The sequence below is a fragment of the Cnephaeus nilssonii genome (assembly GCF_951640355.1).
Source record: "Cnephaeus nilssonii genome assembly, chromosome: 15".
NCBI lineage: Eukaryota > Metazoa > Chordata > Mammalia > Chiroptera > Vespertilionidae > Cnephaeus > Cnephaeus nilssonii.
Genome location: NC_137086.1, coordinates 41,225,990 through 41,245,083, shown reverse-complemented (window position 1 = coordinate 41,245,083; position 19,094 = coordinate 41,225,990). Strand labels below are relative to the sequence as shown.

The 19,094-nt window shown below is 44.6% G+C and overlaps 1 protein-coding gene across 1 annotated transcript in view; it reads right to left on the bottom strand.

The window, feature by feature from the left end:
- Positions 1 to 722: 722 nt before the first annotated feature.
- ANTXR1 (ANTXR cell adhesion molecule 1) overlaps positions 723 to 19,094 on the bottom strand; it is a 215,106-nt gene continuing 196,734 nt past the window's right edge. The window contains exon 18 of the mRNA XM_079792527.1: positions 723 to 4,720. Within this exon, the coding sequence (XP_079648653.1) occupies positions 4,460 to 4,720 (261 nt within the window). The 3' untranslated portion in view covers positions 723 to 4,459. The remainder of the gene's footprint in view (positions 4,721 to 19,094) is intronic.

Here is a 19,094-nt window from a genome sequence, read left to right as displayed (position 1 = left end):
GATACAAACCACTTTATTCTTCTTAGCAGCTTCAATTCAGCTCTTTCACTTAGTTTTTTTTTGTAGGTAAAAGTGTCTCTTATTTGTTCCTGAATATATATATTTCAGAGAGGAAGGGAGATAGAAATGTCAATGATGAGAGAGAATCATTGATCAGCTGCCTCCCGCATGCCCCACATTGGGGATTGAGTTTACAATCCGGGCATGTGCCCTGACTGGGAATCCAACCTTGATCTCCTGGTTCAGAGGTCGATGCTCAACCACTGAGCCACACCGGCCGGGCAATAATAAACATATTTTGAAGTGTAAATAGATAAAAGTGTATTTACTGCAGCACTATGTATAATACTGCTGGGTTTCTTGAGCAGCCAGAAACCTCTGGAAAACTTGCTCTGTAAGTCAAATCAATCATAGCCACGTTTTTGTTGCAGGCACATAATCCTAAATGAGACAACATATTTCTTCTGTGTTCTTTGTCTCCATTTTTCATTTTCACTTAGCATTGATTACTTTTTAAAACTTAAAACAATTACTGGAAACAAAGAATATTTTGAATGCTGGGAAGCTAAAGAAGAAAGAGTAATTAAGGCAGTAAGGAGTTTAGCGGAGGGCACAACATAATTTGTGAAACATAATTTCAGTTGCAGAGGGCAGCTATTTTATTATGACCAGGATGTTAAACTCTTGAGCAATCTACGTTTATTTTTATAACAAAGAGACAACCAGTAAAAGAGTTGATTTTAGGAATTTATTATTTTTTTTTATAAAAAGCAACTTCCAGAGTTCGTCATTGTACAGTCTTAGCCTGGTCTCCTATAGCATGGTAGAGCGATTAGTAATTTTTTTTAATAACGACTCAGAGGCACTGGAGATCCATAACTGTCTTTTGAATTATCACAGAAAGAAAAAAAAAAGACTTAGAAGAAGAGTTTAATGTTAAGTGTATTTAAAAATCATATTCTAGTTCTTTTAAATTGGTTATCCAAGTATGAAGTATGATAATATAGTAGAGCTCAGATAACTAGAAAAGGCAACTGACCAGAACACCCCATTCCCACCTGGTGTGCATTAACAGGCATTTTACTGCGTACATCTTTATAAGGTTTGCAAACTAATTCAACCCATTTCACACAGCATTAATTATTTTTATTAAGTTCGCATCAGGCTGAAACCGTTGCTCATTATCTCACAATTATTATTATTCTTTTTTTCAGATGTTTTGATGGTTTCCCTCATCTGACAGTGTTTGGACTTTAGTTACATGAAAGTTTGCGAACATCTCTGCCCATTCTAGTGATATTCACAGTGAGGTTCCCCATGGCCAGATATCCAAGACTATTCTTTAATTTGTCCTCCAGCTCTGTTCTTGACCTTGGGAAAAGAGAGACCTGGTGTCTCACTGGAATATGTGCCAAGCTCCAGGCCAGAAACTGTTTGTGGACTGGTCATTAACAGAGGGGACCCCTCAAAGTTCTTATTAATGCTGTGCAAACAAGGGTCTCGTCATTTCAGTAACTATTTGTACATTTATAAAAGCAATACAGTCATGGGAAAAACCAACAAGCACAGCTTGGTAGAATAACCTGCCATGAAATATCATTGGCTTTATAATAATTTACTACAACTGTTCTTTTTATTCACACTGGATAGGAAATGCTTCCATCTAACACATGGAATACGAATATATACAACAAAATGTTGGGTTTTATTATAAAAAAAAAAACTTCACAAAGACAACAACATGGGGGGGGGGTTTAAAAAATAATTTTGTGCAGTTTCCTGATCACAATCATATGTCTGCTGCCTTTTACAGGGAATGATACAAGCACTGATAGATTTTATAAACCAGTTAAAGAATTTTCCTGCCTGTAATAGCCTACTCTTAAAATATTGCCTTGTTCATAGGTGTTTAGGTGTTTTTCCTTCTCAACTGTAATTCTAAATGACTACGGATGACACAATGAGTCAGTTTTAAGGACAAACCCTGCGAATCCTCTTCAAAATCATCATATATTTGCAGCTCCCTATTTCATCAAAATGTTCACGAAACAACATCTCAGAAACTGCACAGGGCTTCTGATTGATGTGCTGTTGAGTTCCCGAATGTTGCATTCGCACCCGATTTTTTTCACAATGTCAGCATCTCGGCTTGAATTTTCTTAAGGCCGCAGTGAGTCATGCGGCAGTGGTGTGGGGTGGACTGTTTTGTACTGCCAGCAGTCAAAACAGTTGTCATGGGCTCAACATCCCTACACTGTGAGCCTGGGGTCCCATTCTTCCATGGAATGGTTTTCTGGAGCTCAGCAATGTCCCTGCAAGTGGCTGAGACTTTCTGGCCCCGACTTCATGAAGGACTATACTAAAGAAGAAGCCTAGTATTCTAAAAACAGACAATACAGGCCAGGTTGAGGGTTGGGGGAGGGAGGTTGCTTTCATAAGTCCTGGACACCATCTCTGATTTTAGCTCTATGAGAAGGCTGGGGGATTCTCTGGGAGCGGCAGGCTGGGAGAAGTCTGAGGTACACTTGGAGAAGTGTCAGTTTGGCATTGACACTGCACATTTAGTGCCTGTAGTCTAGGCACTGTGCCTAGATCTATTTTCCCCTGACTGTACCTTTTTTGCCTAAGGGTTTCCCCATTCCCCCATGTTTGTTTTTGTTTTCTAAATAGGGTTGGCCAATAGAGCTCATCTCTGTCTCTCTGTCTCTTTCTCTGTCTCTGTCTCTTTCTCAATTCTAATAGGTGAGTGGTGGTTCTTTAGAGTTGTAATTTGAGGACTGTGGAAGAAGTCATTGGGCTGCATGGGAAATAGTGTTGTGATTGATTAGCCATGTCTGTCATGGCTAGAAGAATCGGTGTTTATGGAATGCATGCCAGATCCTTATGTCTCTGTTGTAAGTAAAGTGAAACAACGAGTCTGGCTTGATGGGTTCTTGGAGGATCTTTGGAGACCAGAGCCCAAAGCACTATGTTTATATTTATATTCTACTTTGTTCCTGGAAAGATTTAAGGAGCTTGGGAGAGGAATTTTAAGAACTGTGGAAAGTTGGAGGAGGAGATAATTTTGAACAGGTTGGTGTAGGAGGCCCTCAACAATGGCCCTGTTTTCACCACTGGGTGATGAGACCCAATGTTTAGAAAGTGTTTGCAGGGCTTCTGCTCACAACAGATGTAGAACGACTTGGAGCAATGGAGTGAGCCCCAGGCAGGGTGGAAATTTCAGGCAGAGCATTTCTGGTGTATTTCCTCTGGGTCAATAGCTGATAATAAATTGTGAGCATGTTGAAAAGCCAAGGAGAAATCTATTTCCATCCACATATGTGCCTTTTTGGGGTTAATCAAATAACCGGGTGATAGTTTCCTTATTATGTCAGGACCATTGTCTCAAAGCTCTATCTAGAAGTCTCTGGTGCATAACTTTCCCAAGAAAGAAGAATCAAATCAGTGAAATTGTGTGGTAGGTGCTAGTGGTGCCATTTTGGGAAGATCAACTCACATTTATCTCTGGAAAATGGCATCAATCACTTCTTCATATCTCAAGTGATTTAAACCAAAGGCAATCTATATTTTTAACATGCATCATTAACAGGTTGCTCATTGACAATGTATTGTCTATGATTTAGGGGACGATGTAGGCCAAAGCCAGCCACGCCCAGCTGCTGATGGCTGTGGGTTTTAGAAACTGTCTGATGCTCCCATCAGTGTGCCCCTTATCAATGCACACACCTGACTCACTTACACAGCAACATGGCAACATACCTTTTTCCATCAGTGAACACCTGCTCTCATCCTCACTTGGAAACTGGGAGAATTTGGAAGGAAAATATGGTGTGTTTTTACTCCTCTGAAAATCCCAGTAAGACATACTTTTGGATATCTGTCTGATGTTGAGTTTCTTGCCACAGTGGCTACTCCAAGCTTCCCCTAAATGAGTAGGCAAAGGGTTTCCACCTTCCTGGGTGGTGCACAGGGGTGAGGATTCCTTGGTTCCTTGGCCAAGGGTCCAAGGGTCCAAGGTTAAATGATGGAGTTGGAGTGGAGGCGAGAAAGCAGCATTTAGAAACTCAGCAATGTTATTTCTTATCCGACTTCGCATCTCACCCTCAGAGAAATGATTTCTTATTGGTCTCCATGAGACACAATCCCATTTGGAGCATCTCAGCAGTTTCACTGTCTCTGGAACCCTCTAGAGGTGATGGCTGGCTGGCTATAATTGTGACTGCAGTTGCCTTGTCATTTGTTTTCAGGCATTTCAACATTTCGATTTCTTTCCGCTGATCACAATTGTCGGCACATTGGCATTATAAACCAGTTTTTAAAATGTGTGAACATTAGTGGGCTTTGTCACCACTCATTTCCAAAGCAGAAGCCTTCTTTAACTGGAAAGACTCCTTCTAACACCACAGAGGAGCCTCCTCCCTAAAGTTTCTGAGAGAGCCCAGAGCATGAACTTTGGGTTCTAGACGGAAGGCCTAGGAGGAGGCCGGGAGGGGGGTGGCGCCCTGTTGGGAGGTGGAGCCTGAGGGGGAGGGGGAAGGGTGGAAGGTGGGGATGGAATTGGAGGAGTGGGAGCACTGGGGGGTGGGGGAGGGCAGTGGGGAGCAGGAGGTGGGGGGGTGTAGATGGGGGCAGGAGGCGGCGAGTTGGTGTGGTAGGCGTTGTTGAGGGGGTACTTGGTGGGCTGGTTGTTCTTGACTCTGGTAAAGTTGATACAGCGCCCCTGGAAGAGATCAGAGAGAAGGAGATGTGAGCTGAAGCTAGGACCTTCCAACAGGACAGGTGGGAGGTGTGGTGGGCAGCCTGAGAGAAATCTGTCCAAAGCAGACCAGTGTCTGTGACAACACTCTGCTGGCATACCACAAGCCTCCTGTCTCCTTTTCCCAAGCCTGCAAATTATTTGTTCACGTGCATTTTCCCTGCAGTTTGTCTCTCCAGGAGGAGGAGAAGAAGGGGCCTGACCTTAACTGATGCATAGGGTCAAGCCACGTCCGGAGGTCACCGGTTTTAATCTCAACAGCCTTGTCAGCCAGGCATTATTATCCATTTGCATTTCACAGGTGAGGAAACTCAGGCTCAGAAAAGTCGTCACTTTGCCAAGGCCACACAACTAGGAAGAGGTGGGATTGGTGGGATCTGAGGAACAATTACCTTCAGGATAGTTACCTGAAGGACAGTGGTCGGCAAACTCATTAGTCAACAGAGCCAAATATCAACAGTGCAACGATTGAAATTTCTTTTGAGAGCCGAAAACCGACTTCTGTGCATGGGCCACGAAGTTTCAATCGCACTGTACGTGTATAACGTGGTATTTTGTGGAAGAGCCACACTCAAGGGGCCAAAGAGCCGCATGTGGCTCGCGAGCCGCGGTTTGCCAACCACTGCTGTAGGATATACAAGTGTGTGATCTGAGACTTGGCTTGGGAGGAGAGTCACCGCAGGGACACAATGCATGTTGGTGGGAGATGTGGGGTGAGCAAACCTGTGCTCGCAGGTGCCCATGTCTGCTCATCCATCCAGTCGTTAAGCCAAGTCCCTTTTCCTCCACACAGCTTTCCCCGATGACTCCAGCCTCCATTCAGCCTTAGCCACGCCCTCCCCCACCCTCAAATTCTTCTCTAGTTATACTCGAGGCCACACACCGAAGCCTGCATACTAAAATTGTTTGATCTGTAAGTGCCTTGCCTCCCTGACCAGATGAAAACTTCTGAAGGGAGTGGCCTTGTTTTATACTTTGCTGCTACACGATTGGCTTAGGAATTACAATGCCGTATTTAGATGCCAGCACCCCATCTTCTCTGAGCTTCCATTTCATAAGATGAAATCAGGGCCTGACTTTGTTAGGCTCAGATTGGGGGTCCACGAACTGCAGAAATAAATGACCACCTTCTCACTGCATCGCCCAGAACTCCCAGAGCCAGCTCAGGCTTAAGTTGACGGTGTAACCCAGTGCTGGAAATTCCCAGGGGGGCACGAAGTCGTCTTTTACAGGTTTATAAACCTAAGCCTTGGTTACAGTTTATTTATGATTCTGGATAAAGCTCTTTCCTTCCAGACGTTAGAGCCCTAATGGTTACCATCTGTGATAAATTCCTGTAACGGACAAGTCAGAGTTGGGATTTACTGTGCTATGCATTCTGCCCTTCGTTCCTAGACATGCTAAGTCAGACCCAGAGACGAGAGACTCATTTCCTTGGTGAAATTCCAGTCCTGGGGAAGGAGCTGCTGATGCCTGGGGTCAGGTCCCTGTGTGGCTTCTCCCTTCCTCTGGGGATCAGCAATGGTGGGTGGGCTGGGGAAGAGAGGAGGCCCACTAATCCAGAGGTGGGGGTGGGGGTAGGAGAGAAAGACCTCCCTAGTCAGCCCCTGCAGCTGCCAGCATGGCCTCTTGGCTATAGCTGCAGGGCGCTAGGGAGGGCTGAGGTGGGGAGGGCGAGAAGCCCGCTTCCCGTGGGGCCCCAGGACTGCACTCACTGTCTCCTGCTCCAGAGGACTCGGCTGTGGTTCCTTAGAGCCCCTAGACCGTTAGAGCTGACAGAACAACAGCCCAGAGCACTCCTTAAGCAGCCAGAGGGGAGGGGTAAGCCGTGCCCTGCCGCCTGACACCCCACTGTGAGACATGGGGGGGATAACAGTACCACCTGCCACTGACAGTCATTATGAGGATTAACCTAATCAATGCTGGTGATGCCTGGCACATGGTGTTTGGAAAATGAAGTTGAGTCTTAGATGGGGAAATACAGACACAATAATGACCTTATGTACTGTGGAAAGGCAAGCTGGAGGTAGTAAGTATCAGGTTTGCTGACTTCTAGTTTAGTGCCTTCTAAGTGAGCCTCTGCACGCCACTCCTGGCCTCTATGATAAAACTGGCACACAGGGCCAAAATGTAGCGTTGGACGTGTGACCAGAGCAGCCCCCAGAGCCCGCCCTCTTCTGCACCCTCTTCTATCGTCTCATTGCCACGTAACTATTCGTCTAGGACCTCCCACAGTGCTTTGCACACCCAGTTGACTGATGATGCATTTACGCATACTGACCATCCTGAAAAGAAGGTGCAGATTCCGCATAAACAAATCCCTGGGGCCAGTTACAGTAAGACGAAGTTAGGGCTTCAGGGAGGGGTGTGGCTAAAATTAAGTCCTTAAAACCTGGAGCCTGAGGAGCCAATACAAACACTGTAACACTTAGACCATATAATTGGCCTGAAGATCAGTTTACACGACATCATTTTTTGCTTGCGAGAGGATAATAGAAAGGCCAGATGTTCTCAGTGTCGTGTATGCCAGCAAATCTGCACCAGTGTTTGCTTAAAGTGTTGCTAGGACGATTGGAGCACTCAGTTCCCGCACTGGTCTATGTAACCCAGTTTAATTCTCTGCAGGATTGTTTTTGGGTGGTTTGATTCAGATCTAAGATTGAGCTTTGAACTCAGTTTACCTCGGGGCGGCTCACTGATGAAGAATGAATGGCCATTATTTTCACACATTAGCAACAAAATGCTCTGGATAAATTCCAAGAAGAAAATGCAACAATATCTCCTGCTAAGTGGCAGCTTGGCAGGATGCTAGGTGGCGTCCCTCCTAGGCTGGGAAATGCCACTTTTATCTGACTGAATCTCATGGTGTTGGGAGGATTGTTGGAAATGTCCGGGCACGTCATGTCACCTTCTTTATTATCAAAACCCTATGGGCTAAATGTTATTAGCTTCACTGTATAGAAAAAAAGACGGAGAGCTTAGCTTTATGTAAATAATGTGCCCAAGATTACACAGCCGGGGACTGATAAAAGTTGCATTGAACCAGTTCTGCTTGCTGTAGGCACTGCTCCTCTTTTCACTGTATTATCTTGAAGATAGACTGAAAGCACAAAGAACCTCTTGAAGCCCTTGTAGATGGTATCACACAAAGTAGCCCTTGGCCACCATCCATCTGCTCTTGACCTAGCTATGTAGAGATCTTTCCAGAATACGAGTCTGGCCAATTCACTGCCCAGCTCAAGATCCTTCAATGGCTCTCCATCACCTTGAGAATAAAATCCAAACCCCTCTGATAGCATTTCAGCCCTTTTGTGATCTGGTCCTGATTTCCATCTTTCTTTTTTTTTTTTCTCCACACTTGCCAGTGATTTATTTTTTTAAAGGGGGGAGGGTCCTGACTTACATCTTTCAATTAATTTCTTGCTCTTTTATTGCAGGATGTCCAGGCTGGTCCATCCCAAGCCTTCCACAAATATTTGTTCCATGAAAAGATATACTATGCCACTTGGTACTCTTCTCAGTATGAACATCTCTCCCTAGCTGGTGGGTGAGCGTCTCTGAGGCAGCATCTGGGTGTTCTTCTTGAGATCTTTAAAGTAGCACATGGTTCAAGTTCAAGTTGGCACTCAACAAATACTGCTCATACCCCTGAGGGTTTCTGAGGTGGAGTGAGCCTTTGTTGAAAGCTCAGATTTTCCCTGCAAGTTTAGGTTCTCAGAGGATCAAAGGTCCATGAACTCACGGCTGTGCATCTAGGTCTCCTTGGTCACTCTCTCATGGTCTCTGGACATCTAGGCTCTTGGGGGAAGGTTGGCAAGCATCCTATGTGCTCCCCTTTATTTCCACCACACTAGTCATGCTAACATGTTGCCTTCACAAATAGTTACTTTTAATTGATTTATCAAAGAAAATTGTCCCTCAACAAAACCCTTTACTTAAATTGGAGGTGACACACACACTGAAACAATCATGGCGTAGACAGGTCGTGTGGACCAGGTTCTGGCTTTTTCCCAGTTTTGAACGGCAGACACGAATGGTCCAAAGAGAACAGAGACAGGAAGCTGGAAGTGTGGGCTGTGGTCTGCCCTGCGGGCCAGGCCTGGGAGGCAGTTCTGCCTCCTGTTCTGCCCCTCAGGCACTCACTGTGAAGTCACTTTCTCTCTATGGGCCTCGGCTTCTTCATCTGTAAAACAGAGCTGTGCTAGCTAGATGACACCAAGGGTCTTTAAGCCCTAATGTTTTATGATTAAATCAACATTCCAGTTGTTTTGGAGCCCTTTACTCGAATATTTTAATCTGAATTCTTTTGGGGCAGTTTGCACATTTTTTAATACTATTTAGTTTGGCTAACACTTTGTATTGCATGTTTTCCAGTTGGTTATCTACACTAATAAAAGAGTAAGATGCAAATTGACTGTACCTTCACGACACCCACCAGCCAATCAGGAGTGAGCATGCAAATTAACTCAACAAAGATGGCAGGTTAATTTGCACACGCAGGCACTGAGCTTGCGATGATGCAGGCATTCCACACTGCCCCAGCCGCTCTGGACCTCTGGGCAGTGTGGGAAGGCAGAAAGGCAGCTGTGGGCTGGAGCAAAATGACGGCTCTGGCTCGAGTGAAGGCGGTGCCCACAGCCAGGGGAAGGAAGGCCCATTCTTGCACGAATCTTTGTGCATCGGGCCTCTAGTCAGATTTATAAAATATTAATAAATTGAATTTCAAAATTAGGCTCTTCATTGTCTGCTCTTTTGTTATCATGGTAAAGATTCAAGCTTGACCCTGGATGGTGTGGCTCAGTTGGTTGAGCATCGTCCCAAACATGGAGAGATCACTGGTTCAGTTCCCATCCAGGGCACATGTCCGGGTTGCAGGCTTGCTCCCCAGTAGGATGCATGTAGGAGGCAGCCGATGAATGTTTCTCTCTCATCGATGTTTCTATCTTTCTCTCCCTCTTTCTCTAAAATCAATAAAAACATATTAAAAAAAAAAAGACTCAAGGTTGACTGTGAGTTCTGAATTTGAATTTGCGGATGAAGGGGAATGTGAGAAGAATTGTGGGCTGATTGTGTGCAAATGACTTGCCAGTGGTGATCTCATGTGTGCTGAGTGTTATAAAACATTTATTTAGGTATCAGGCACGATCATTGCGGAGGGAGCTGGCCTTTGGAGATCATTAAAAATATGCCACGCTCCCACAGATTAAACAAAATAGTTCCCTATGAACAGAGGTCACTTAAGGAAATTGGGTTTCACAGGAAGAATACGAAAATAATCAGATGGAAAAAGTATAACATGTATGCCAAGTTTCTTCTGACAAATACCTTTTCTCTCTGGCCTAGTTCATTAATTATCTTGTTTGGAGGGCTGTAGGTATTTCTCAAGTTACAAATGGATTGGGTTTCCAAAATTTGTTTTAAGTCATTTGTTTAGAATTAGGAGCATAATTTCTAACTTAAGTCACTCTTGTAAATGGAGATCGGTTCTCAGGCTAGACCACAAAAGCTCATTGGCCTATTGAAGGCAATTGATGTAATCCTGCTGAAGTCGGTGCTCTAACGATACACGAGACACATGAGCAGTGAATAGATGGAGGGCTGGATTGGATGACTTCACAGTGTTTTCTATCCCACGATTCTCTTCATTTGTTAAGTCCTTTGTGCATTCATCCTTTTGACAAATGGTTTTTGAGTGCTCACTATGTCCTGGACATCTTGCTGACAGTGTTGAGCAACCAAAAGCAGCCTCTGCCCTCATGAAGAACACTGTCCACAGGTGGAGAGAGGCAGCAGTCGAGTGACCCCACAAGCAATCGTATTTGTGCTCTGTGACACTGGCCTTCTTGGTCATAGTCCATGGAACCAGAGGTGGACACCTACTCTGAGCTAGGCCAATCAGATTCTCTCTTCTTGAGTTAATAGGCAATCAGTCAGTTACGGTTGATCCCTTGCATAGAGGGAGTGGGAACTGGGGAGTGGCCCTCTTCTGCCACATTCAGGGAGAAGCAGAGTTCTGATCCTATCTCTTAAAAATCCTTCACACCCATGCATTCCTCCCCACCCTCACTATTGCTCATCTTCTATAATGGCCCACTAAGTAAACCAATCTTCCTGCATTCAGCCTTTCTCTTTTCCAGTGATATTTTGGTTTCCATGTGCAATTTATATACACACACATATACAAATAAAAGTGTTTATGCACACACACACACACACACATATATATATACATATATATATATATATATATATATGTACACATGTATATATACAAGATGTATATACAAGATGTATATATGCCTATATACATAAAATCTTATGTATTTACACATATAAATATATACATACACATAGACACACATTCTACATTGCCTTCTTGCTTAAACTCTTCAGTGCCTCCCCACCTTCTAAGGGAAAATATCCAAGTTCTTGAGCAGGAACTGGCCCCTGGTCCTGCCCCCTTTGCATTTCTTTCTGCCATCCCACCCCTTTCCTTTCCTACACTCCAGCTTTGGCCCATCATTTGAAATGAAGCCACCATACTCTGGCTTTTTATTTAACAGCTTTCATTCATAGGCCCCATGCTATCACAGGGACAAAGTGGCACAGAGAACCTGTCTTGCTTTTTCTTCCTTATCAATGCCTGAGCTGGGGGCAAAGAGAAGGGTGTGTTGTGAGTGGTGAGGCCAGGATCCTTCTGGGTTCCCTTCTCTCCACCTTGAACTTGCCCTGTCTATAAATTTCACATAATAGACTGCCTTTTATGTGCTGCTCATGGAAAAGGAGCCAAGGTCAATTCTTTCAGTTGATTCATTTTGCTGACACACATGCTGGCACGCTCCGCTTAATAACTTCTTCAGATGCCAAACTGAGCGTTAGATGAAAGCACAAAGGAAATATTTGGTAACAAGAGGAAACAAGAAAAATGGAAGGGTAGAAATAAAAATGGTACATCTTTAGTGGGACATGTGCAAACATAGGGTTTGTTAAGGATTACTATTGAGATAAGGCTTATTTAACAATAACATTCACTTTTTTTCCCCATCTGATTACAAAGTTTTACACTTTCTTTGTGGAAAATTTGTAAAATGCACAAAAGAAGGAAGAAAAAAGATTAGAGTTTTAAGTTATAATACTCAGAGAGTTAGTAGTTTGTGTTTATTCTTGCAGATCTCGCTCTTTTTACACACACACACACACACACACACACACACACACACACACACACACACAGAGTGGTGCATATATTTACAATAATGGAATTGTCCTATACAAATTTTTTAAAATAACATGCTGTGGCCATTTCTCCCCTGACATTTTCAATGGTTGCATAATCTTCTATCACAAATGCAGTTATTAAATTTTTTATTGGGCATTAAGAGTCCATCTAACTTCTAATTATCACTACATTTCTAAAATAAACTTCTGAAAAGTTCTAGAAATTATTAATCTTTGACTTAGGATTTTTGCATCCAATTTCATATGGGAGATTGACCATTTTTCTTTTGTTGTTTACTCTTTTGTCATCAAGGTTATGTTAACTTCACAAGGGAAATTGGGAAGGTATTCATTTTTTATGTGCTCTATATTTCTGAAATAGCATGAAATAATTAGTTCATCAAAAACAGAAAATTTTCTCAAAATCCTTCTGAACATGCTGTTTTTCTAGAGTACAGATCATTGATAATTTAAAATGTTTTGTACCACAGATTTTGTACCTTTTCTTGAATCCATTTCCAAATTTATCCTTTGTTAGAAAATCATTCAATTTCATCAAGATTTTAAAAAGCATTTTTACAGATGTGTACTTCATACACAGAAAATTCTTACAGTGAAATCTACTTGTGGCAATATTGCTTATATTATTAATATTAGAATAGTATTATTATTATACATATTTATATGTTATGACTCTTTTTTGACTTTCAAACATTTGTCAATAAAATTGGCATTGCCAACGCAAATTTTTAAGATTTATTTTTCAGTTCTATTGATTTTGCTTTGTTCTTCTTTAATATTTTCTTTTAAAATATTTTTATTGATTTCAGAGAGGAAGGGAGAGGGAGAGAGAGATAGAAACATCAATGAGAGAGAGTCATTGATTGGCTGCCTCCTGCACGCCCCACACTGGGGATCAAGCCCACAACTGGGGCATGTACCCTTGACCAGAATTGAAGCTGGGACCCTTCAGTCTGCAGGCCGATGCTCTATCCACTGAGTCAAACTGGCCAGGGCATTAATTTGTTCTTATATTATTAGAGTCCTTGTTTCTGTTTTCTGTAGATTGTTTTAGATTCTTTTCTAAGTTTTAACTAAATGCCTATGTAGCTCATTTGTTTTCATTTTTTTCTTATTTAGTAATAAAATTTAATTCTATGATTTTTCCATACCCCATAAGTTTTTATTGTGGCATTCCAATTAGCACTTTTCCAGAATCCCAGTAATGGTAGTTTTAATTTCTCTTCAACTGAACAGTAATTTATGAGCATGTTTTAAAACTCATAAGTGCTTTTATTTAAAAAAAACAAGTTTAATCCCTTATTGCTAAATTCCAGATTTTTGAGTGTGTGTGTGGTGGGAAAATGTGGCCTGTAAAAATACCGTCTTTTTTCCCCCAGGTTTTCTTTGTTGCCCAAGTTATAGTCAGTTTTTACAAATTTAAAAAATAATATGAATTTTTCTATTTTATGGATGCACTGTTAAATTACTATCCACTAATCATTTTTAGTAGATTAGTTAAAGCCTTTTTCTATATATTTATTCATTTTTCAACTGCTTGATCTATTGAGTCTAAGAGTGGTATGGGTTTCCACCCTTATTCAAATAATGATATTTGCTCAAATATTTCAAATAATGATATCTACTCAAATTTGACTTTGCTGCTTTGGTAATTGGGCCACCCAAGAGCAGCAGGGAGGGGGCCTTTCTCAGCAGTCTGGGCAGAGAGGATCTCTTCGGTTCCAAACAATTCTCGCTCCCTGCCTGGCGGCAGCTGGGCTGAAAGGTGGCTGCATCCATTCCTTCCTTCCCGCATGCCTGGGGCCTCCCTCATGGTCAGGAGCAGTCTGTGATAGTTTTGAATAATGGAATAGGATGGAAGTGATGCTGTGTCTGATAAGAGTCCTGGAAGTTTCTGCTCCCTGTTTTTTGTGCCCCGAGACTCCATGGGAGAAGTCTAGGCCACTTCACTGTGGGGAGAGGCCATGCCGAGGAGACTGAGGACACCCAGCAGCTTGGATGACCAAGCCCTCTTGGACGACCCGTCCAATCAACCATGGGATGACTCCAGCTCTAGCCACTATCTGACTGCAACTGCATGAGAGAATTTACAGGCAAGCAGGTCAACCCAGAGAACCGTGAGAGAAAGTAGCCAATTGTTGTTTTAAGCCACTATAGTGATACAGAACAATACTGAGACAGACAGGCTTTTTACTGATTTGCCTGGTGCTTCCTCTCCCCTTACTACCATTTAAATCTAACTCAGTAAGGCTATACAGTTGGCCCTCCACATCAGTGAGCCCCCCATCTGCAGACTAAAAAACAGCGGATTATAAAATTAGAAAAAAAGTTACGTTGTTGCTGACGTGTACTGTGTAGTTAGGCCCGTGATGGTTGTGTCTGTACTAAATATGTACAGACCCATTTTGTCCTGATTCCCAATACAATACAGTATAACAATTATTTATATAACATTTCCACTGTATTGGGTATTACAAGTACTCTAGAGATGATTTTTAAAGTATACAGGAGGACCTGTGTAGGCTATATGCAAATGGAATACCATCCTATCCTATCTAATAAAAGAGTAATATGCAAATTGACCATCACTCCAACTCACAAGATGGCCACCCCCATGTGGTCAAAGATGGCTGCCCCCATGTGGACACAAGATGGCTGCCACAAGATGGCTGTCAGGGGAGGGCAGTTGTGGGCGATCAGGCCAACAGGGGAGGGCAGTTGGAAGGGTCCAGGCCTGCAAGGGAGGGCAGTTGGAGGCAATCAAGCCTGCAGGGGAGGGCAGTTAAGGGTGACCGGGCCTGCAGGGGAGGACAGCTAGGGGGGACCAGGCCTGCAGGGGAGAGCAGTTGGGGGGGACCAGGCCTGCAGGGGATGAAAGTTAGGGGCAACCAGGCCAGCAGAGGAGGGCAGTTAGGGGTGACTGGGCTGGCAGGGGAGGGCAGTTGGGGGGACCAGGCCTGCAGGAGAGGGCAGTTGGGGGGGACCAGGCCTTCAGGGGAGGGCAGTTAGGGGCAATCGGGCCGGCAGGGGAGCAGTTAGGTGTCTATCAGGCTGACAGGAGAGTGGTTAGGGGGTGATCAGGCTGGCAGGCAGAAGCGGTTAGGGGCAATCAGGCAGGCAAGCAGGCAAGCGGTTGGGAGCCAGCAGTCCTGGATTGTGAGAGGGATCCCAGATTGGAGAGGGTGCAGACTAGGCTGAGGGGCCCTCCCCTCCCCCCATGCACAAATTTCGTGTACCGGGCCTCTAGTTTTATATAAGGGACTTAGGCATCCTCAGATTTTGGTATCTGCTTGGGGTTCAGGAACTAATCCCCTACAGACACCTAGGGACAAATGAACTGTAGCTCTATTTGCTGGCCTATCAATGGCAGTTTGGGAATGTAAGTTGATTTTTGGGAAAAAGTCTTTGTCCTGCTCACCTCATTTGGGAGGTCTGAGAGCATGGGGCTGGGAAGCTGCCTGGACCACAGGAAACAGGACAACATACAGAAAGCCTTCACCTCCTAATCGGTTTCTCTGACTCCATAAGAGGCGTGGATGTGAAGGCCTCTAAGGTGCTGCCTTTGTACGCCACCCCAAGATCTTTACCTCTAAGGAGTATGAGGAAGGCACGTTTTTCTAAGGGGCTCTGGTCCGCACTGAACATGAACCAAGGGCAAAGATCTTCCTCCAGGTGGTGCAGTCTGCCACGGCCTCCTGCCTCCTAACTAGTCTCTGAAACCGGGTGCCCCTTTCCAATACACCCACAAGGCAGCCACATGAGCCTAACATCTCAGCATCATGTCACATCCTAGACCCCCTCCCCAGCTTCCATACGACTAAGATCCCAAATATTGACGTGGCCAATAAGGCCCTACATGATCACCTTCACCTCCTGCCAGCTCCTCTTTCTCCCCACCTGCCAGCGCCACACCTCCTTTCAACTCCGTGGTCATCTCTATTTCATGACCTTTGTATGTGTCTTTCCTGAAACATTCTTTCCCCCCACGCTTGCTTGGCTAAATTCTGTTCACATCTCATGTCTCAGCTCAAAGTCACCTGTCAGAGAGGTTTTCCCTGCTGGTACCCAATCTCAATGAGGCCCACCTGCTAATTTCTTTCATGGTTTCCTGCCTCTTTCCTTATCAAACTTTGTCATTAACTGTCTGTCACTGCTCTTTGTTGCCCACTGTATTCCTTCCCCACACAGAGCTGGCACACAGGGGGCTGCCACAGTATTTATAAAATAAAAGAATGAAGAAGCAGACCCTGCTTTCTAGGAAGATGGTAAAACATTTGTCAAATACCACATTAAGCCCTGCAAACATGATGATACTATTTGTCTCCTGTGAGTAAGCTTAAAAGCCCATCTAATGGGCACGGGTGGTCATCGTGTTATAACTGTAATAGCCAGGAGTGATGCAAGCCCTACGTATGTTATTCTAAAATCTCACCACCACCGTGTAAAGTAGGTATTACTATCCCTATTACAAATAAAGAACTGGAGGCTCCTAAAGGCTAGGACCATTCTCCAGGGCCATACAAATAGGAAGTGGCAGGGTCAGGATTCAAACCTAGCTTGGTCTGACTTTGAGGCTGATGAGCTTTTCCTTCAAGGCTGTTGCCTTTGAACGGGGTTCTGCAGGATTCCTCCAGCCTCCAGGTATTAGAGGCTCAGGGGGTTGGTGGAAGCCTGGAGGGGCCTCTCCCAGCTGGGTCCTGGGTTCTGGTCACAGAGATGAACTCTGGAGTGAATTCGGCCGCAGAACCCAAATAAACACTGTGAATCCAGGGTACAGAAAGGTGACCTCATGCTTAGTAAGAGCAGTCTTTGCTCTTTGTCTGAAGACCTGCAATGGGGGAGGGGGGAGTGCTAGTGGCTTGGCCATTCCCCTTTCTGGTGCCACAGCCACCAACCCGCTCCCAGTTCACCGAGGAGGAGGATTCTTGAGGCTGAGAGATGTGGCTGGGACGGGGCAGAGGAATGCAGTGGCGAGGCCGTGTGGGGACGCACCCCGATTCTGAACAGCTCACTCTGTTTTTCTGGGAGCTTCCGCTGTGAAGCGGCATAATCATGAATAAGGAAGAAACCCAATGGGAGTAGCAATACTTTTTGCCCTCTTTCTAGCCATCACAATTTCCACCGGGTCCTTCCATGCTTTCTAGCCTTCTTTCTTGGAGGGCAGGGACTTTGTCATATTACTTGGTCTAAAACTAGCTTCAGGAAGAGCATTAGACACTTAGTATTTCAATCAATGAGCTTCGGAAAGGGGTTGAAGGGTCACAATGCTGGAGAGGGAGCTGTGGAGTGGGCAATGTGACCCTTCTTTGCTTCCTCCCATCCCAAGATGTTAATGCCTGTGGGTGAGCTGAGTAGAACTCCAAAACTGCTTTGCCTGAGACATCCTCTTCCCACCCCTACACCCCAGGCATGTCCAGCCTACCCTTGGTCTGACATTCTCAACCTTAAGAGTCCTCTGTGGGCATCTCACAGAGATCCCTCTTAAATGCCCAACTGTTACCGGGAGGGAAATTCCCTGGGCATGGGCACACGGCAACATGTGGATTTATCAGCACAATCATCTCGCCTTTTGAGGCCAGGGAGAGGGCACTCAGGATTGTTAAGTCTGGGGTGCTGGTGGTCTGGAGAAAGGGACACAGGAAGGCCAAATTTTGGTGGGAGTCGGGGAGGCAAAAGGATAAAATTGTGCAGAGCACTGAAGAGGAAGGATGCGAGCGGCTGGCCGCTGGCCGGTGTGTTAGCACATGAGCTCACCCCCCTCGGCTGGGGGAACCACAGGAAAGGGAGGGAAGGCAGCACCACAGATATGTCCATGGGTCTCTGAACTAGTGCTTCCCTTCCCAAATGTGAGCAAGGAACCCAGGAGAGATGGTTTAACCTCCAAGGAGATTTCTTTCCTGTGCTAGTCACCTGGTATGATGTGGCCTAGTCACAGGGTTGTACTATTTTAGGAATATTTTCACAAAAGGGAGCGGCTTGAACTCCTCTGCTCTTGTCTGAGGACTGCTATGCAGGACTGCGCCAGGATGTCGGACAATCCTTTATGTTCTTATGAAGAGGGTGCCTGAGCTAAGGGTGGGGCTTGCTAGGCACTTCCTGAAAGAATGGAATGCAAGCCCATTTTCTGAAACTTTGAAGTTGGGCATTTACTGGCCTAGGTGGGGATTTGGGGGCAGGAGAGAGAGGAACAGGGAGGAAAAAGGTGGTGGAGCTAAAGTGAAGAGCCGCAAAGGGACCCAGCACTTCTTCTTCGCAGGAACAGAGCAATTCTAGGAGGAGCTGCAGCCTAAATCAGAGGCCGATTCCTCTCTGGGTCACTTCAGCCCATTTTCAGAGTGAATCGACACAATCTTCAGTCAATGAAAACCAACAGTGATTTCAATCCTGCTGCTTTCCAGGAAGTTGTCAGTCATGGAAACCTGACCTCTTCTTTAAGCTTCTGACAAATTATCATACACAACCTGGCCAGAAGGCTGATATCTCTTAGAGGAATTAGAAGTGAAGTCCCCAAAGTTGTTTTTTCGACTTGCTCATGCCAGAGATAACCTGGAATTTGTATTGACATGAGTCATCTTTCGAAGGCCACTGACACAGTAGTTGCTTTTCTATTACTGTAAATGCTGCTCCAGAGGCGGGGGCTCCGGCCATACTGTTACAGTGGACGGCACCCGGCCTGGCTGTTGGCAGGACCAGGTGGGGGTATGAACATAGTTTATGCACCAGAGTTTACATCTCAAAGGGCACCAGTGGAGGTGTGGTTTTTGTTGACATTCAGCAGCTCAATGGTTAACTAAAATTGGGTCTACATCTACATTTGAGATTACACAAATTATCTGGAATACGATACTTTTAAGCCATTTCCTCCTTTAGGGACTTCATATTGGTTTCCCTAGGCATGGTCTTGCTTGATTTTCAGATATTCTTTCTTTTAACACCTCCATTTGATTACACTGACAGAGCCAACACTCAATGAAAGGTTTTTTTTTTTTTTTTTCACTCTAGCAAACTTCCTAAAAAATTAAAATGTTTTTGGGGGTCATTTTGGTCACGACGATGGTGATGATGTTTCCCAAGTGTTGGCCCTTGTCTGAACCGAGTT